Source organism: Macaca mulatta, chromosome 10, assembly GCF_049350105.2.
Source record: "Macaca mulatta isolate MMU2019108-1 chromosome 10, T2T-MMU8v2.0, whole genome shotgun sequence".
Taxonomy (NCBI): Eukaryota; Metazoa; Chordata; class Mammalia; order Primates; family Cercopithecidae; genus Macaca; species Macaca mulatta.
Window position 1 is genome coordinate 15,296,448 of NC_133415.1, and position 18,664 is coordinate 15,315,111.

The following is an 18,664-nucleotide window of genomic DNA, read 5'->3' on the forward strand; positions in this document are numbered from 1 at the left end:
GTGCTCGATCAAATCTATGTTCTTAGGTGGGCATGGTGGCTCATGCCTGTAATTGCAGCCCATTGGAAGGCCAAGGTGAACAGATCACTCGAACTGAGGAGTTTGATACCAGCCTGGACAATGCGACACACAAGGATGGTCCCAGTTACTGAGGGGGTCAGAGCCCAGGGTAGCCTCCATCAGAACCACAAAGGCACAGCCATTCATGTTGATTGGACCCAAGTCTCCAGAATACAAGATGGAGAGAGCCAGGTGGACCTGAGATATCACCTTGTCCAGCCCCCTTCTATAGCTGATGAGGAAACTGAGGCTCAGAGAAGCGAGGTCTGGTGACCACACGTGGGATTCAACTCCTGGACACACCTCAAGGTTCCTTGACCTGTTCCTGGCATCTCCTTTCATTTTTTTATTTCTTCCCAAACTAACCTCTTTCCAACACAGCATTTCGAGTTCCCCTGGAACTTCATTGGTCCATCAGTGTCCCCTGGTCTGGAAGATCACTGGCTACTTGCCAAGGCCCCCACGACTCTGCTGCCGTCACAACCACCATCACCACCATTACGAGAAAAACTTGAGACTGATGGCCCCCAAAGCTTGGAAGGAGCTGCGAGACCAAAGAATTGACTCGAACAAGTCCAGCTTGGTGAGTAGGTGAGTTTATTAGGACTCACACACAGGGCACTCCTGGGCGGCGGCAGGACAGCTCTAGAGATCTGCGCTTCCTCCCAGTGCTAAGCTGCTTTCACGCTAATTTTCTGACTGTTTACTTACCGGGTAAGAGAGATGGGACTGTTTTCATTGATTGGTTCTCAGATACTCTCTGGGAAGTTTGAGTTCTCAGGGACACCTGCTCCTCAGCTGGGGACCATGGCCATGGCCCACCACCTGCCCTTCAGGGTTCAAGCAGGGGACATACACCCTTTAGTAACCTAGATAGGACCGTCACACAACAACCACCCCAACAACCATCATCAAGAAGCCACTGGCTGACTGAGATACACGCCTGGAAGGACAAGGGAGAGAGGATGCTGGAAAGTCAGAGTGAGCGACCATCACCAGGGAAAGACTTCATTCTTGGAAGGACATCAAACCTGGGGGTGGGTCTGTAGCGGGGCCGCTGTTTCTTCTCCTGTATCCAACAGTTCTAACTCTTTGGCTTTCTCTATTTTCAGCTCTTTCTTTTCCTGGCCTTCTCATTGCTGGTTCCTGCACACCTCCCCTCTATTCTTCCCTCAATATATTCTTTTTTTTTATTTTTTATTTTTTTTTTCTTGAGACGGAGTCTCGCTCTGTCACCCAGCCTGGAGTGCAATGGTGTGATCTCGGCTCACTGCAAGGTCCACCTCCCGGGTTCACGTCATTCTCCTGCCTCAGACTCTCGAGTAGCTGGGACTACAGGCACCCACCACCATGCTCGGCTAATTTTTTGTATTTTTAGTAGAGACGGGGTTTCACCGTGTTAGCCAGGATGGTCTTGATCTCCTGACCTCTTGATCTGCCCGCCTCAGCCTCCCAAAGTGCTGGGATTACAGGCATGAGCCACCATGCTGGGTCCCCCAATATATTCTTTAGTCTAAAGTAAACTGTTTCTTCCCATTCCCCACACTTTCCCGTTCCCACTTTTCCCTTATTTCAGGCTCCAGAATTCCTGCCTTCTCCTTGCCGCACTTGCCATCTGCATTAACCCCTCCCCTGCTGTGCTCAGCTGCAGAAATGCCAAAGTCACTGACACTCAGTTCCATAAACTTTACCTCACCCTCTTTATCCCCCTAATAAAATGTTTGGGTTTGGGCCAAAGGCGGTGGCTCACGCCTGTAATCCCAGTACTTTGGGAGGCTGAGGTAGGTGGATCAAGACGTCAGGAGATAGAGACCATCCTGGCTAACATGGTGAAACCCCATCTCTATTAAAAATACAAAAATTAGCTGGGCATGGTGGTGGGCACCTGTAGTCCCAGCTACTTGGGAGGCCAAGGCAGGAGAATTGCTTGAACACAGGAGGCGGAGGTTGCAGTGAGCTGAGATCGCACCATTGCACTCCAACTTGGCGACAGAGCAAGACTATGGCTCAAAAAAAAAAAAAAAAAAAAAGTTTGCATTTTGTCTTGGCCCGTCCCAGGCATATCTCCCCTGGTGGTTGCCCTGCCCTGTGGTCACGGTTCTTGGCTCAGAGTCTCATACTTCTTGTTGAGAATGTTTAGCTTCTTCTCCAGCTCTTGAGCCACCTTCTTCAGCTCCTCAGCTGTCTTTGACTTTGTCCCCTCATGTAAGTGCTTTAACTGGCACACGAGGCTGACTACGTCCAGCACGAAAAGGGCGCCTTCAAAGACCTTATCAACGATCTTGGCTCCTCTGATCACCTCCGTGGTGCGGGATTCAGCAACTCTCTCCATCTCTCCAACTCTCTCCATTTCTCCAACTCTCTCCATCTCTTCAAAGCTTGTAGCTGAGACTGGCTCAGTGACCCGGTGGAGTGAGGCTGGGACATGCGGTACTGAGTGAGGGTTGGCTCTAGCTTGCCTGATGGCACGGATGGCCTTCCCAGTGTCTTCTGTGAATTTGACAAGATTGACACGTAAGGAAATAAAGTTGGGTATGTTGTGATACAGAAACTCGTTCATCTCCTCCACGGTGTCAAGGCTTTTGTTGACCAGTTCATGGGCTTCGGCTTGTGCCGACCGCTTCTTTGCGTATTCCACGCTACCGCTGGTAATCCCGGTCAAGGCGGCTGCGATTCCCAACCCCGTCACAGGTTCCAAGAGCACAAGGCTGCTCCCCGCTGTGAAGGGTGCCAGACCCAGGCCGAGGAAGGTCAGGACACCAGAGGCAACGCCGAGAGTGCTGGAGAACGCATTGGCGATGGTGGCGCCTTTGTGGACCTTCTGAACCTCACCTGCAAGGTCGCAGAGCCTTCTTATTTTATCCTGAAGCTCCCTTTCCAACCATGGAAACTCCCAAAAACCGCTTTCTGTGCTGCTGGACTTCTTCGAGCCAGTTTTTGTCTTTCATGACCATGTGTCTTATAAGCTTGTTCAGAGCTTTATAGAGCTCATCTGCCTCATCCCTGCACAAGGAAAGTTTAAAGGATTAAGAAATGCAGTTTCCCTGTCTGTGAAATGGGCTCCATGCGATCTCTATCCTGTGTAAATTGCAGAGCTCTCACTATCAATCAAATAGAAACAAATTTTACAAATGAAGAGAATTTAAGCTCAAACATGCTTTGTTCATCATAGATACCCCTCAGTACTTATTCCATATGGAAATAAATATCTTAAAGGCATCTCAGATGCTCTTTCATGGTAGGTGTTTGATAAAGGTGCCTCCTCACTCAAGGGCAGGACAACACCGTGACTGCCACAGTGTTTGGAGAGGGGAAAACTCTGCAGAGGAACAAAGAGCCGTGAGAGTGGGACAAAGACACCTTATTCCCAGGATGGCAGCAAAGTGAAGCATGAACTTTTCCCAAAGAGAGACCTTCCCTTTGTCCTCAGCTCCTGGGAAGTGATCTCCAGGCTCCTGGAGTGTCCTGCCTGGTAGGAACATCTTTCTTTGCCTGGTGGTTTGGCCACGGGACAGTACAGCAATGTGATGGATGATGGGGTTTGGTGCTATTTGGTGTCTTTCCTGACTTCCAGAGGACCTGGGGACTAAAGGTATGAGACCTCAGGGAGGGGCTGGAGACTACAGGTCAGTCATGAGGGCAGCTTGTGATCCAACCCCAGCAAATATTCTGGACACTAAGACATGGGTTGAGAAAGACTTTCTGCTTGACCAGCTCCAGCGGGGCGCTTCAGAGCTTCTTCTCCACTAGGCGCCGACCTTGGCCTTCCACACCCACCCACTGCTTGCTGGACTTGCACTGCCCAGCTCAGCAAGAATCTCCCCAAGTCGGTTTAGGGAGAGTCCTCCCTGCTTGCTGTCTGAGCACTCTTTGCTATCTGATCATGCTCCTCACTCCCACCGTTGATGGGTGAGTGTCTGACCTGCCTTTAGCGAGAATCCTGTTAGGCCAGTTTGGCAGGAACATCCCACTCTGGTGTCTCCTGTTAGTCCTGTTCCATCTCCTGCCCCTCACCCTGGTGTTGGCTGTGACTCCCGCTCTGTCTTTACTGTATTTGGAGCTGGGCTCAGTCTCCTTTCCCTGTAACAACCATCCTGAATAAAGGCTTCCTTCCTGATTTAATGCGATTCACTGGAATGTTTCCTTAACTGGGTGAGCTTCCCTGGTTGGCAGCACCCCATGTGTCTTGTCCCACATTGACACAGGAGATCACAGCGTCCTGAGGACAATGAAGCTTCACACCTGAAACCCTCCCAGACTCTGCCCTGTGTGTCTCTTCCTTAGGCTGATTTTAATCTGTGTTCTTTCTGTGTGATAAACCACGATCGTGAAATAGCAGTTTTTAGTGAGTTATATGAATCCTTCTAGTGAATTATAAAATCTAAAGATGATTTTAGGAATCCCCATTAATGTTCAGGTGGCGTCAAAGGTAAGGTGCCCTCAGACATTGCAGTCTGGCTACCTCTGAGTACTTTGAATTCAAACGAAACCAAACCTCAGAGAGACAGGAGATCACTTTGCCTGGCATGTGCTCCCTTCCAAGGCCTCATGCCCTTTCACCTGGCTGAAGGCTACTGGGTCCGGGCACTGCCCCAGTTGACCGGAGTGGGAGATCTGGGTATTCATTCTGGCTCCACATGGACTCTCCAGCCACCTTACCACCTCCTGACCTGCCCCCTGCACCCCCAACCTTCCAGGTCTCACTCGCAGATGTCACCAGCCTAACTGATGCCTTAGCAGTGACAGCTTCACCTGTGTGTACGCCAAGGCCGTGTGCAATTTTATGGCACCTCTAGAAGACTCGGGACACTTTCAGAACCATCTATATAAATTGCTAACACTGAAAAGACCTGAATTTGGACAAGATGGTAGAGGAAGTGTTTTCCTTCTTGGTTGGGGACTTGTGAGTCTGCTCAGTACCCCTGAAATTATATACATTGACAGCAACTCATTCTACTATGGAGATGGTCACTAAGTCATACTGCTTGCCATCGTCAGGGGCTTCTTTGTGTAGAAGAGAAGAAGATCCCAAAGGGTAGCCCAGAACTTGCCAGTTCCCAGGCAGGGTGTGAGAGACACAGGCAACCATGACCCTCTATGTCCATGAGTGTTGGGATCATCCCGACAGAGAAGAAATATTCCTCTCCCACTCACATATCCTCTGCAAGTTCATGACCTCCTTAAGTTTCAAGCCCTTGGTGCCTCTCTTGCCACACCCTAGTCCCAGCCCTGGTGCCTCAACCTTCCTACTTGTCCTACAACCAAGGCTGACTCTTGCTCCATCCTGACCCCAGGCTTTGACACTGGTCTTGGTCTCTCTTGGCCTTTGGCCAGGATCTTGGTCTTGGTTCCCCACCTTTGACCTGGAGTTCACTCTAAGGCCTTCACCATACTCCTATGACATTGACTTGCTATTTCTATTGGACAGATGACAGTTCCCAGTCTCCATGACATAAGCTTAGAGCCCAGGGACTGGGCACAGACAGAGCCGGAAAGAGACCCATCGCTGTCCAACTCCACTCCAGCCTCTCAGCATCCTGGACCAGCAGAAGGGTCCTGCCGTGTTTATGGAATTCCTCAGATGAGAAAAACGGCCCCAGCCAGCATCCCCAGGAACACACATCAATTAAGTCAGGATTTTTCGGACTTGTCCCAAAGGAAGTGCTGCTGGACTTCAAGAGGAAGACCCTTGACCCTGGTCTATTTCCACCAAACTTGTAAGATGTTAACGTTAACTGTGCACCTACTATGTGTCAGTCATTATGCTGAGTACTTTACATGCATGATCTCATTTTTCTCACAGTAAAACTCCATGGATGAAGAAAGGCTGAAAGTGGGAAAGTAACTCGCAAATTTCCCATCACCAGCAGATGGCAGAAATGACCCTGTCCCTGTGGGCTTCCTGTCCCCTCAGCCTGAGGCTACTCACTGCCAGCGAAGGACTGGGAGGAAATGTTCCTCCTGGACTGCCGAGAAGGTCATCCTCAAGCCCAGCAGAGGGGCCTGCCTGGAGGAGGTGTGTCTGTCAGGGAAAACTAGCCCAAGGGAGATCTGGGTGGCATCACCAGGGTTCCCAATGGAGATAACCCCATGGAGGTTACCTGGGCAGTTCAGCAGTAGCCACCACTCTCTCCCAGGCTTTATGGTCACTCAGCAGGAGTAGCAGCTCCTGTGGGCTCACGTTTTTCTGGAAATAATTAAGGTAATCCTCAAGAGAAATGTTGCTCTCTAGTTGGAAAGAAAAAAGGATCAGGTTGGAGGAAAGTGTAAAGGAGATAACAGCCATTGTGTAAAAGATGGTTACGTGTTAATTTTCCAGGACAGCTGTGGTGTGGGATACGTTTGATGGAGTCATCAGTGCTATCAAGGGAATTGTATGCCCCCAAAATTCATATGCTGAAGCCCTAAAGTCAGGTGACTATATTTGGAGATCAGGCCTTTAAGGAAGCAATTAAGACTGAATGAGATCACAAGGGTAGGACTCTAATCCTGTTAGAGGGCTAGTGTCCTATTGTAGGAAGTGAAAGAGACACAAGCAAGCCACGTGATCACACAGCACAAAGGCAGCCTCCACAAGCCAGCAAGAGGGTCCTCCCCAGACTCCAACCCTGCCGGCACCTTCACCTTGGACTTCTTGCCTCTGGAAGTGTGAGAAAAGAAAAACCAGATGTTGAAGTCACCCAGCCTGTGATATTTTACCATGGCAGCCTGAGAATATTGAAACACCAGGGGAGTGCCACGGTGCTTTGGGGAGGAATGAATCCTTTTCAGCTCAGAACCAACACAAAGTGAGCCTTCCAGGCGAAGGAAGAGGAAACATCCTAGTGATCACTTCTATCTGCCACGTGCCTGTTGGGTGTCAAACACTTTATACCTGTGTCTTCAAAATGTGAGTTTCAACACATCATTGGGTTATGAAATTAGTTTATTGGTTCAAGAGCAGCATTTTGAAAAGAAAATCGATTTGAAAATATCAGAATATAGCAATCACAGCAGGGGTGAGTATTGTTTTTTGTGAGTTATTTCAAATATATATCCCTTAATGTAAATTCCTGGAATCCAGATGTGTTTAGGCATTCCGAATTTTCACTATTTTAGAAAGGACACGGGGTGCATATGGTATATTCCTGACCATTCCCAGCAGAGGCTAGACTGCTCCCCGTAATCAAACCCACACATGTTTCAACAGTGAAACAAGCAAATATTCACATTAAATGGGGTAAATAATGGTAGGCCTACAAAGAACTCGAGTCAGTACAGAGCAGGATTACTCCTGAAGTCAGCTGCCCCCAAAATGTGTGGTTTGCAGGGATCTGGAAATTATGGAATTACAGATAATGGACTGGGGACCAGTATGTATTTGTGTGTGCACCGAGACATGATGTAAAATTGTTTCCTGCTGTGGACACACAAGGGGCCTCATTCTTAATTCACAGAAGAAGAAAGTAAAATCCAGACAGCGAGAGTCACCGCCCAAAACCAGCAAGCAGGAAGCTCAGGATTTGACTCCAAGGCCAACGTTTCCTTGACATTGCTTCGAAGACTCCTTGTGTTTTAAAAATGCCTGTGATTTGGTATTAAACCACAGATCATCCTGTTTGGGAGGGACAGTTTCTTCCTTGGCCCCCTAGCCCAGCCCAGCCCAGGAATCCGGGGTGGCCTAGGAGCTCCTGGCTTCTAATCTTCCCTGCCCTCCCCTGGTCTTGGACAGGATTCAGCACAGCCCAGTTTGCTGTCCAGGGCGGCTCCTGAGCAGAGCTGACTTGGTTGCCACTGCAACTCAGTGAGGGGAGGAAGCCATCCTGAGGAAATGGGGCTTAGGGAAATGAACGCAGTGCTGACTCGGCCGGGCGAGGACTTGTCTTGTTTTTTCTTTTTCCTTCTTCACCAAAAGGAAGAAGGAAACCCAGGGTTGGATGGAAGGAACCTCCAGCACTAAATCTGTATATTTCTTGGTGGGGTGGGGCTGGTGGATATAAAAGCAAAATTAAAACAAAATCCAGCTCTGAAACATTCCTGGGCAAACAATACCTACGACGCCTTGAGAACGGCTGTCACCCCCCTTAAACTGCAAGCTGTGGGAAACTGAACTGGGGTCACATCAGATGGGCGCTTCTGTTAGACACAAACAAAACTTAACCTCGGCCAGTCATGAGCAGCCAGCTGACAGCGGGCCATGCTGAGATGGGAATACTGGGAGGTCATAGAAGAAACAAGAACTCCAGGCAGCTGGTTCCCATGACAGACACAGAAGGAGCTGCTGAAACCAGCTGCAGGGACAGGGGGAGGCGACGGGCCTACAGGACCCTGACAAACAGGAAGTGGCCAATCCGGCGAAGACCAGTAAGATCCAACTCAGTGCTGGGTCGGACTCACGATTCGCCTCACACTCAATCATACCCTCCTTGTCTCACTAAACCCCACCCCCACCCGCGCCACAGCAGTTCCATGTATGCCTGTGTTTGGTACAAAACTGCGTGGTACCCACCCCTCCCCGCCAAGTTCCAAGAAATCCCCACCTCTTCCCAGAAATCCTTATGCTTACTCCACCCCTTAATTTAATACACCAGCAAAGGCAGAAACCCCAAACCACACTGGGCCCGACTGGCTCTTCTGAGTCCGCCTGCACTCCCACCCCCGAGCCTGAGCGTCCGCTTTGCAATAAAAGCTGGTTTGCTTTTGCTTTTGCTTTTGCCTTTGCTTGGACTTAACCTTTTTCTCTCTTGGATGTCAAAAACCTGGGCAAGGCTAAGGTCCGGTCTCACCTGCATTCGGAGACCTCCCTAAACTCACCAACACCAATGTGACCAGGGATTTTCCAACAAAGTAAACCAAAACAGGAAGTTTTGTAAGTGCAACCAATCAAGTCATGTCCTTATTGCAGTTTCATATTCACCCGCTAAACATTGTCTCCCACACTTTTTCACCATAGCACGAAGCCTCCTCCAGTTTGCTGTTTCCCAATTCAAGAATTCTTTCTTACTCAAATAAACTCTTTAAAATTCTACTGGGCCTCAGATTTTTCTTTGACCAGGGGTATTTTAGATGACTGGACTCAACCCCTGCCCGGGGCAGTCATCCCTGGTCAGCAGGCGCTTGTGGTGGGCAGGGCAGGGCGGGTGCCCCTAACACAGCTGGGAGGACTGGGTGCCTTCCACCTGGAATCAACAGGGGACAGGTAGAGGGGATGGGAAGCAGCCCTTAGGGAGGCCCTACCGTGTGGCAGGCACCGGCCAGGCCAGATAGCTGTGTCATATTTGATCCTCAAGACAACATGGGGAAATATTATTCTCATGGTACAGGAGAGGGGAGGTAAGGAGCGCCAGGTCACACAGAGGGGACGTGGCAAAGGCCAGACCGGGGTCCAGTTAAGTTGGAAGCTGGATCAGGCCTGATACATTCCCACAAGGCCACTCAGAGCAGAGGGGCTGGTGCAGGGCAAGAGCTGGAGGGAGGGGACCAGCCTCGGCTAGAAACACCCAGGGTCAGCTGGGAGCAGAGCGGGAGGTGACAGGTCGGGGCTGCTGGTCAACCTGCTCTCCCAGCCCTCCCCTCCTGGACCCTGCTCTCCCCCCACTCCCCTCCCCTGCTGGTTCCATTTCCCCAAGGCCGTCCTGCCCCACTTGAGACATTTGCTAGTGCCAGGGTAGAGAGGAAGTGGGCTCCTGGGTCATGCCCCCCCTGAGGAGAAGTCAGGATGCAGATGGCCCCACAGACCCCTGGGTCGGGGGACTCTATGCGGCTTCTCTTGGGGCTTGGAGCAGACTCATTGGCCTCCTTGTCCATCTGGGTTCCTCTGGGGCTCACTCAGCTGTGGAGGCACCACCCTCCGTGCTAGGTGCGAGTGGGAACCAGCCAGGGAAGAGGAGGCGAGCCTACCTGGGTCCATGGTGCCAGCAGCCCGGTCACTGAGGGGCTTACCTTGAGGATCTCCTGTATCTGTCCCACCTGGATGGTTTTGCTGCACCCTTGAGGAGGAGAAAACAAATTGTGGGATTGAATGTGAGCCACCTGTGGACAGAGGGAGGCTTGAGCAGCCGGGGCTCTGCACATCCTTCTAGGGTGGCAGCAAATGTTGAGACCAACCTAACCCAGATTGTTTCTCTGTCACCGAGTCCCCATCACCTGCTATTTACAGACACTCACCTCGCTCCAGCTTCCTCTGCCCTCACTCCCACACCAAGGAAAAGTCCGCTTGTCCTGTTGGGGTATGAGGAGAAGATAATCAGAGGAGGGGCAGCCACCTGATCATTACAGAAAACTACAGAGTCCATACACAGGAATAGAGATGGGGAGGAAGGTTCTGACAATGACCTGGGCCTGGGAACATGTGTGATAACTGGCTGATGATAGCCAGTGTGTGTTGAGTGTCTGTGATGTGCAGGGCTCCTTACATGTGTCTCATTCGATGATCACACACAGCCCGGGAGACGGGTACCACCTTCCCTTTCAAACACAGAGGAATCCACAAAAGTTAGGGAACCTGCCCGTGTTTTCACAATAGTGCTAGAGCCAGGACTTCTGCTTCAACCCCATGTCTTCAATGACTGTGCTCTACTCCCTTCAATATACAATATTCAGTCTTGTATACACGCTCATGGGAAATGACTCCTCATTGCAAATCCGTGTCTCACACTCTGTGCTCAACTCTTCGTCTTGGTGAATTCACTGCTGCTGCAGCGGACAGCCTGTGTCCCCGTCGCTTCTCTAAGGTCCTCTGTCCCACAAAGACCTGGATCCTGCCAGATGCCGGCGCAGCCCCTGCTGTGGCTGCCGAGCCCTCCTGGTGCTGCCCTGTCCCCTCTGCTGTCCTCTCTGGCTGATGGACCTTAGGGTATTTCTAATTCTTCATGTAATTTATGCTACAAAGAACATCCTCCTTCTCCTAAAACTTTGCTCACATTTGAGATTATTTCCTTAAGATATTCGTAGGAGTAGAATTAGGTTTTATACCTACAGCCACACTGTATGCACATTGTACCAAATTCACACTCGAACTAGCAGTACGTGAAGATGCCCATTCTCTCAGTCTCACCAGCTCTCAGTAGTCTCTTCTTTAGGACAAAAAACCATATACACAACATGTAAATGTGAGAACTAAATATACTTGTTACTAATACCAATTAGTACAAAATTTAAAGCACAAAGGTAGCAGTTGGGATGTGAAACACTGAAGGAAGGAGAAGGAAGACTAATATCGTCATTTTTTAAAGAGAGAAGTCAAGAAATACTGGGTACTACTGAGGGCATGAGAAAGTTGTAAGTAAACTGTTTACAGCTACAAAGTTGCTAATGGAAGACATAAAACTGGTGATATAATGTTAGGAAAAGGTGGAGAGGAGAGATAGAGGGAGGATACAAATAAGACGAAATGACTAATAATGATACTATAATTACTACTAATAATACGGCTTCAGGCCCATCGAAGTCAGGGGCGGCTCCAGGCATTACCATTTCTCTTTTCTCACCGTGTGTCTCTGCTCACTCCCTGGCACACCCACTTCCAGCAGCTGGTCTTTGTTTGCAGCCTTTATTTTAACAGCTCAGTGGTTTCCGGGCCCCCTGATGGGGTTCCATCCTCCAGCTCTCATACAAAAGCCCCCTCTCAAAAGCCACCCACCTCCCTCTTTCCCCTTCCTGCCTTTACCCCAGGGTTCAGACACACAGATGTCTGTCTTCTGGGACCCCACGCAGCAAGGGTAGAAGGGGGACCCAGTCCTGGGCAGCAGTTCACCAGGGCAGTATGCAGAGGGGTGTCTGGGTGCTTCTTGCTATAAGGGACAGGGGTGACAGGAGAGGGGGTTCCCTTCCCCTTGTTCCTGCTTTGCTCACTGTATGACCCCCTGGGCCAGGACAGCCATCTCATGATCCATGAGGACACAGGAGGACCAGGAGAGAGCAGAGGAGCAGGAGGGCAGAGAGAGCTGAGGCCTCAGACTCGCCCGACACTTGTGAGGAGCTGCACCCAGGATCCCATCCTCTTTGGTCATTGTTGGCCTGGCTCAGACCCTGATCTGGGGCCTCTGCTGAGAATTGAGGCTGGATATTGCCCGTTAGCCTTGACTAGGATACAGCAGGTTCTCCCTGGGCGAGTCTGCTGGTTGGTCAATTCTGGGAAGGGACTTTGGTTCCTGAAAGAAACCCAGATGGCCCAGGCCCAGCCCAAGCCCTGCCCAACTGTGCAGCCCAGACCAGGGACCTCCCTCCCACCTCAGCACTCTAAGCCAAGCTCACCAGATGCAGAGGACAAAGAGTCTCAGCAAAGCAGCTCCCTCCATGTCACTGCGGGGCCTCCTCCTTGGGCAGGAATAGAGGGTCGACACAGTGTGGTCCTCCTGAGAAATCACCATTTTCATTTCATTTTTGAGAAACGGTTTTGCTCTGTCACCCAGGCTGGAGTGCTTTGGCGCCATCCTAGCTCATTGCAGCCTAGATCTACTGGGCTCAAGAGATCCTCCTCCTTCAACCTTCTGAGTAGCTGGGACTACAGGTGCACGCCACCATGCTGGGCTAATTTGTTCATTTTTAATTTCATAGAGACAGCATCTCCTGTGTTTTCCAGGCTGTCTTGAACTCCCAGCCTCTAGTGATCCTCCCGCCTCTACCTCCCACAGCACTGGGGTTACAAGCCACAGCCATAGTGCTTTCTATCTTGACGGGCATCTCTTCTTAGTGAAGAAAAAGAAGACCATGACTCAGATTTCACAGAAATTTCCCCCCGATTTCATGTACTTTTGGCAGCTCTATCAGGTTTTTGAGAGGGGAGAATACTCAGGCTGAGAGCGGAGGTGACTTGCCCAGAGTCACACAGCTCTTGGAGGGCAGAGGGGAGGCCAACATCTGGCCTTGTGACTCTGATATAGAAGCAAAAATGTGTAATTTTGATAATCCAAGAGTTTCCAGGTTTGATTCTGCTTCTACAAACACAGAGATCTAAGCTGTCACTCCTGTAGTTATATCCACAATTCCACAGTGTGGTTCTTGAATCTCTTGATTGCAAAGCTGGCATCATGCCACAGACACTATTCCACAACATGCCCTTCTCACTCCCCTGTCTCAGCCACGTTTCCCATTAGGGACACAGCACAGCCTGTTTCTTCTCCATCCCCCCAGAGGTCTGAAGAGAGGGACAGAGGTGAGGGCCAGAGACGTGGAGTCCTACGAGCTACCTGCTCAGCCTCCAGACACAGGACCCTGGGCAAGTCACTCCCCTCCCAGGGCCTCAGTTTCCCCACAGGGCCTGGCACAAGTTGGTGCTCAGACTTGGGGGGGGTGGTGAGATGACCTCTAGGTTCCTTGTATCTCAAAATAAATTTGTCGTTCCCATTGGGCCTCAGCAGCAGCACCCTGGGGCCAGCCTGGGTGTTTCCAGGCCATAAGGACAGACCAGAGTCCGGGTCACCTCCCCACCTCCACCTTTTTTGGTTCCTTCAAATTTCCCAAAGAGACAGGCACCCCCAACACAGACCTTCCTTCTGGGGTCTCCCAGCTGTGTCTCCACAGTCTAAACCAGAGCTGAGCCCAGGGAGCTTTGTGAACCCATCTGAGCTGTTTCCCGGCCTCTCTCTGCTGTTTAAGGGCACAGCAGGAGGGAGGGAGCATCAGACTCAAGCCTGGGTGCAAATCCCGGCTCTGCTACTGCTTTCCTGTCTGATCTGAACCAGTTACTAACGTCTCTGAACTTATCTACAAAAGCGGAATGATCCTTCCTTCATGGAGCTATTGTTGAGAATAAGGAGATGGGGGCAGGTCAACGGTCCCCGACTTACCGAGGAATCTTCCCCTGACAGAGACTGAGCAAGATCCAGCTGTTCCGAGCTGTGTGGATCCCATCTCCAGGTGTGCACCTGTGTAATAACCAGACACGTCCTCTGGCCTCCCAGATAACTAGGAAATTGGAAAGGGAAGGTGAATGTCACAACTTCCCAGCAACTCGTGATCAAGCACAGCAAACAGGCTGCTCCCCAGCACCACCTTCAGTCCAGGCCCACCCTTTTTGCTGTTGTACTTAGAGGAGCAGCCGCAGACGAAACACCCAGGTCCCTCTCATCCAACCCACCTGCCTCGCATCCTCAGGGTTGGGGGTCTGCAGTGGTCTTCAGGAAGAAAGACCTGCCACTGACAGCCTGTGGGACCCTCCCTGTCCTCCCGTGCACCCACACTCCCCAGATGCCTGCCTTCCTCCTGCCCATGCCATCAGCATAAGCACAGTCTCCCACACGTGCCGTGTGGATGCTTATTGTATATTTATTGTAATGCTGTTGGGGTTATTTTGTTTATGTTTTGGAGACAGGGTCTCACTCTGTAGCCAAGGCTGAAGTGCAGTGCCACAATCACAGTGAACTACAGCTTCAAACTCCTGGGCTCAAGCCATCCTCCCACCTCAGCCTCCTGAGTAGCTGGTTCTACAGGCATGATCCAGCCACCCAGCTAATTTTTTGAAAAAATATGTTAGAGATGGGATCTCACTATATTGACTGGGCTACTCTTGAACTCCTGGCCTCAAGTGAGCCTCCCACCTTGACATGAGCCACCGCCCCAGACCTGCTCTTGTTGAAGGCCATGCCTTGTGGATTTTACACATTTGCTTGTGTGGGGTCTTCTGCCAGAAGCACCTGCTTCCACCATCTGGAAAAATCATGCTCATCCTTCAATGACAAAATCAGGCATTGCCTCCTTTCAGAGAACCCCCAGCATCCTCCCCAGCAGAGGCCACCGCCCCATGTTCCACTCCCGAGGCACACTGGGTGGAGGGACTAGAGACCACTGCTCACCACACTTCCATGGCTAAGAAGTCAGGCAACCAGATTGCTGTTGGACTTTTGTGCTTTGCCCCAGGCAGAAGGGCCTCAAAGACAGCTGAACCACAGAAGCCAACCTGACCCTTCCATGGAAGCCTATTTCATCCTCAGCAAACATCTCTGGGGGCATCGTGGCCACCTCCCCCCACCCCTACACACATAACCCAGCTTGTGAGGCAGGAACAAAAAGGTGATTACACAGGGACTGCATAATACACGTTGCAATACATTCCATTTGCAAATACTTCTCCATTTGATTGAGTTTTATAATCATCCCCTCAATGGGCCAGGATTATGATCTGATTTTGCTGATGAGGAAACCGAAGCAAAAGGAGAGGAAGTTGCTTTCATCCAACAACTCAGGGAGGAAAAATGATTTAAGGGCCCAGATTTGGGATGTTGGTCCCCTTCTCAGCCTCAGGACCCTGCTCCTCACCTACTGGTTGCTCCAGTTACACCCTCAGTTTAAAGGTGGCTTGGGACACCGCCCCAGAGGGTGCAAGCCACCTTGGCAGCTTCCGTATATGGTTTAGGTCTTCAGGTGTGCAGAATGCAAGAGTGAAGGAGACTTGGTAGCTTCTATCTAGATTTCAGAGGGTTTGTGGAAAAGCCTGGGTGCCCAGGTAGAAGCCTGCAGCAGGACAAATTCCCCACAGAGATAATCTACTAGGACAGTGCTGAGGGGAAAGGTAGGGTAGGAGCGCCTACACAGAGTCCCCACCAGGGCACTACCTAGTGAGGCTGTGGGAAGAGGGCAGTCACCCTCCAGATCCCGTAATTTTAGAGCCACGAGTAGCTTCCATCCTGAGCCTGGAAAGGCCACATGCACTCAACTGTAATCCATCTGTAGCAGCAGCCACAGCAGCTGCCCCCTGAAAAGCCACAGGGGCAGAGCTGCTCAAAGCCTCGGGGGACCAACACTTGTGCCAGCGTGCCCTAGGTATGGGACATGGATTCAAAGATTGTTCTGGAGAGTTAAAGTTTCACGTCTGCCCTGCTGGGTTTGGGACTTGCATGGGGGCATGTTGCCTCTTTCTTTTGGCCGACTTCTTTCTTTTGGAATGGGAGTGTTTATGCAATGTCTATGCCACCATTTTATCCTGGAGTAACTTGTTTTGATTTTACAGGCCCCTAGCTGGAAGGAGGGGTCTTTGCATGTGATTTAGAACTTTGGACTTGAGGTTGGAACAAATTATGACTTTGGGAGACCCCTGGGAAGGGATGACTGTGTTTTGCAATGTGAGAAGAACATGTGATGGGGGGGTTGTGTTGAATGATATGATTTGAATATGTGTCCCCTTCAAACTTCATGAGGAAATGTGACCTTCCAGCATTGGAAGGGGGCCTAGTGGGAGGTATTGGATCATGGGGGCAGATTCCTCATGAATGGCTGAGTGTCATCCCCTTGGAGCTGAGTGAGTTTTGACTCAATTCATGCAACATCTGATTGTTTAAAAGAGTGTGAGAGCTCTGCCTCCCTCCTCTTGCTCCCATGCTTACCATTGACATGCCAGCTCCCCTTCCCTGCTGGCATGATTGTGAGCTTCCTGACGCCCTCACCAGAAGCAGATGCTGGAGCCATGCTTATGAAGCCTGCAGAACTATGAGCCAATTAAATCATGTTTTAAAATAAATTACCCAGCCTCAGGTATATGTATATGTATCTGTATCTCTATCTATCTATCTATCTATCTATCTATCTATCTATCTATCTATCTATCTATCTATTATTTTTTTAATATAGAGTTTTGCTCTTGTCGCCCAGGCGTTCCTTAACCTCCCCTCCAGTTCCTGAGCCTGTCACCTCAGCTCCTCAGCCGACTCAGACTTTGCCCCTTCATTAAAGTGCTTTGACTCACACACAAGGCTGACCATATCCAGTAGAAGGAAGGCACCTCTGGTGGCTGCACCCCTGACCCAGGCTCATCTGCTCATTGCAAGAGCAGTGCCTTCAGCAGCTCTCTCCACCTGTGCACCAGTTCCAGCTGAGACTCGTCAAGTTGCCAAAGGGTGCATGGCATTGGCCACTAAGGGAGGGATGACTCTGGCTCGTCTGATGGCTCGGATGGCCCTCCCAATGTCTTCTGCAACTTGGTACACATGGTCAGATAAGGAAACAAAGTCAAGGATGTTCTCACCTACAAACTCCTGCATCCCCTTCACTAGGCCAGTGTTGCCTATGACCAGGCTGATGGCTTTGGATGCTTCAGAAAATGTCACTGAGTGTTCTATGATGCTGGTGTTAATACCACTTACAGAAACCGCTGTTCCCAGCACTATGCCAGTTTTCAAGAGCATCAGACTAGCTCCTTCTGTCATGGGTGCCAGAGCCAGGCCAGGATGGTCAGGACGTCAGAAGCAGCACCTGCAGTACTGAACACCACACTGGGGATGGTGCAGCCTCTGTGGACCTGCTCAATCCTGTCTGCAAGTGCACAGAGCTTTCTTATATGCTCCTCAAGCTTCCTTCTCAACCGAGGAAAGTCTTTCAATACCACTCCCGGTGCTGCCCATCGTTTTGCAGCATGTCTTTGTTCTTTATGGCCTTGTGTGCGGTAAGCTTATTCAGAGCTTTAGGGAGCACATGTGCGTCATCCCCTTACCAATAAAGTCAGACGATTAAGAACGGCAGTTTACTCATGTGTAAAATGGGCTCAATTAGATCTCTCCTGTGGAAATCATATAGTTTGAGAGTAAAAACTAGAAATCAAATGGAAAGCTGTTTTACAAATGCAAACACTTTTCTGCCAACATTAAATATGTTTTGTACATCATAGATCCGCTGCATTACTTCTTCATTCCAGGAGCACGTGAGTTAAAGTCATCTCAGACGCTCGTTAGTGGCAGGCATTTGATAAAGATGTACCTCACTCAAGGGCAGGTCACCACCATCACTTGCAAAGTATTAGTGGAGTAGAAACCCAGTAGATGAACAAAAAGAAGTGGGACTGGATCCAAAAGACCTTATTCTGTGAAGAATTAACTTTACTCAAAGAGAGGTCTTCCCTTTGTCCTTGGCGGGGAGGTGGTTGCCAGGGACCAGGGGCCGGGTGGAGAATGAGGAGTTTAGAATGAGGAGTTCTTGTTTAGTAAATACAAAGTTTCAGTTTTGCTGCCAGGGCCTGGGGGACGGAGAATGAGGTGTTATTGCTCACTGGATACAAAGTTTCCATTTTGCAAGAAGAAAAGAGTTATGTGGATGATGGTTGCACAACAGTGAATGTAATTCCACTGAACTGTACACTTAAAAATGGTTAATATGATCAATTTTAGGTTAGGAATATTTTATCACAATTTAAAAAATTAAAAGTTCTTTCAAACACAACCTTTGCAGAAAAAAAGTAATAGCACCGGAGCCTTTTTAGGTTTGCTAAACATTTTTACTCACATAATTATACGAGTTTCAAGAGCCCTGTCATGAAAATATTTACTAACCTGGTTTCCCGGAAGAAAAATCGAAAGTTCAAGTGCAGTGAAATGACTTACCCAGAAAGAGGCAGAGCTGGGCTTTAGCCAGGCCTTTCTGGTTCTTGTTTTGTTCTGTTTTCTGGACCATCCTGTTTCCCCCAAAGCAAGTGACTTCCCAAAATCTCTCAAGTGTTCTGAAAATGTAATTTTCTTCCTCACTTTCTCCCTGTTGGCTCAAGATGAATCACAAAACTCTAAATACCACCAGAATATGCTGCCCAAGTCCCACCTGTTCTATGGCTGATGGGCACAGGGAGCTGGGTCTGGCTGGGCCGGTGATGACCGACTGTAACCCACATCAAGGACTAACATGCTCCCGAAACAGACCCCACGTC

General features: G+C 50.0%; 1 protein-coding gene and 1 pseudogene across 3 annotated transcripts; both read right to left on the minus strand.

Moving 5' to 3' along the window:
• Positions 1-1,313: 1,313 nt before the first annotated feature.
• Positions 1,314-3,001, minus strand: LOC144331563 (apolipoprotein L1 pseudogene; annotated as a pseudogene).
• Positions 2,928-17,048, minus strand: LOC100424485 (uncharacterized). Of its 3 annotated transcripts, XM_077949843.1 has the most exons (6): positions 16,721-17,048; positions 13,830-13,947; positions 12,295-12,395; positions 10,207-10,260; positions 9,982-10,028; positions 2,928-3,063 (listed from the first exon to the last, which is right to left on the minus strand). In XM_077949843.1, the coding sequence occupies exons 1-6, from the start codon at positions 16,786-16,788 to the stop codon at positions 3,032-3,034; spliced, it is 420 nt and encodes a 139-aa protein (XP_077805969.1). In that variant the 5' UTR covers positions 16,789-17,048; the 3' UTR covers positions 2,928-3,031. The 3 variants fall into 3 exon arrangements, with proteins under 3 accessions (XP_077805969.1, XP_077805968.1, XP_077805970.1); XM_077949842.1 differs by lacking the exon at positions 2,928-3,063 and having other exon boundaries at positions 6,968-10,028; XM_077949844.1 differs by lacking the exons at positions 2,928-3,063; positions 12,295-12,395; positions 13,830-13,947; positions 16,721-17,048 and adding exons at positions 6,968-8,367; positions 12,003-12,182 and having other exon boundaries at positions 10,208-10,260.
• Between the last annotated feature and the right edge of the window lie 1,616 nt (positions 17,049-18,664).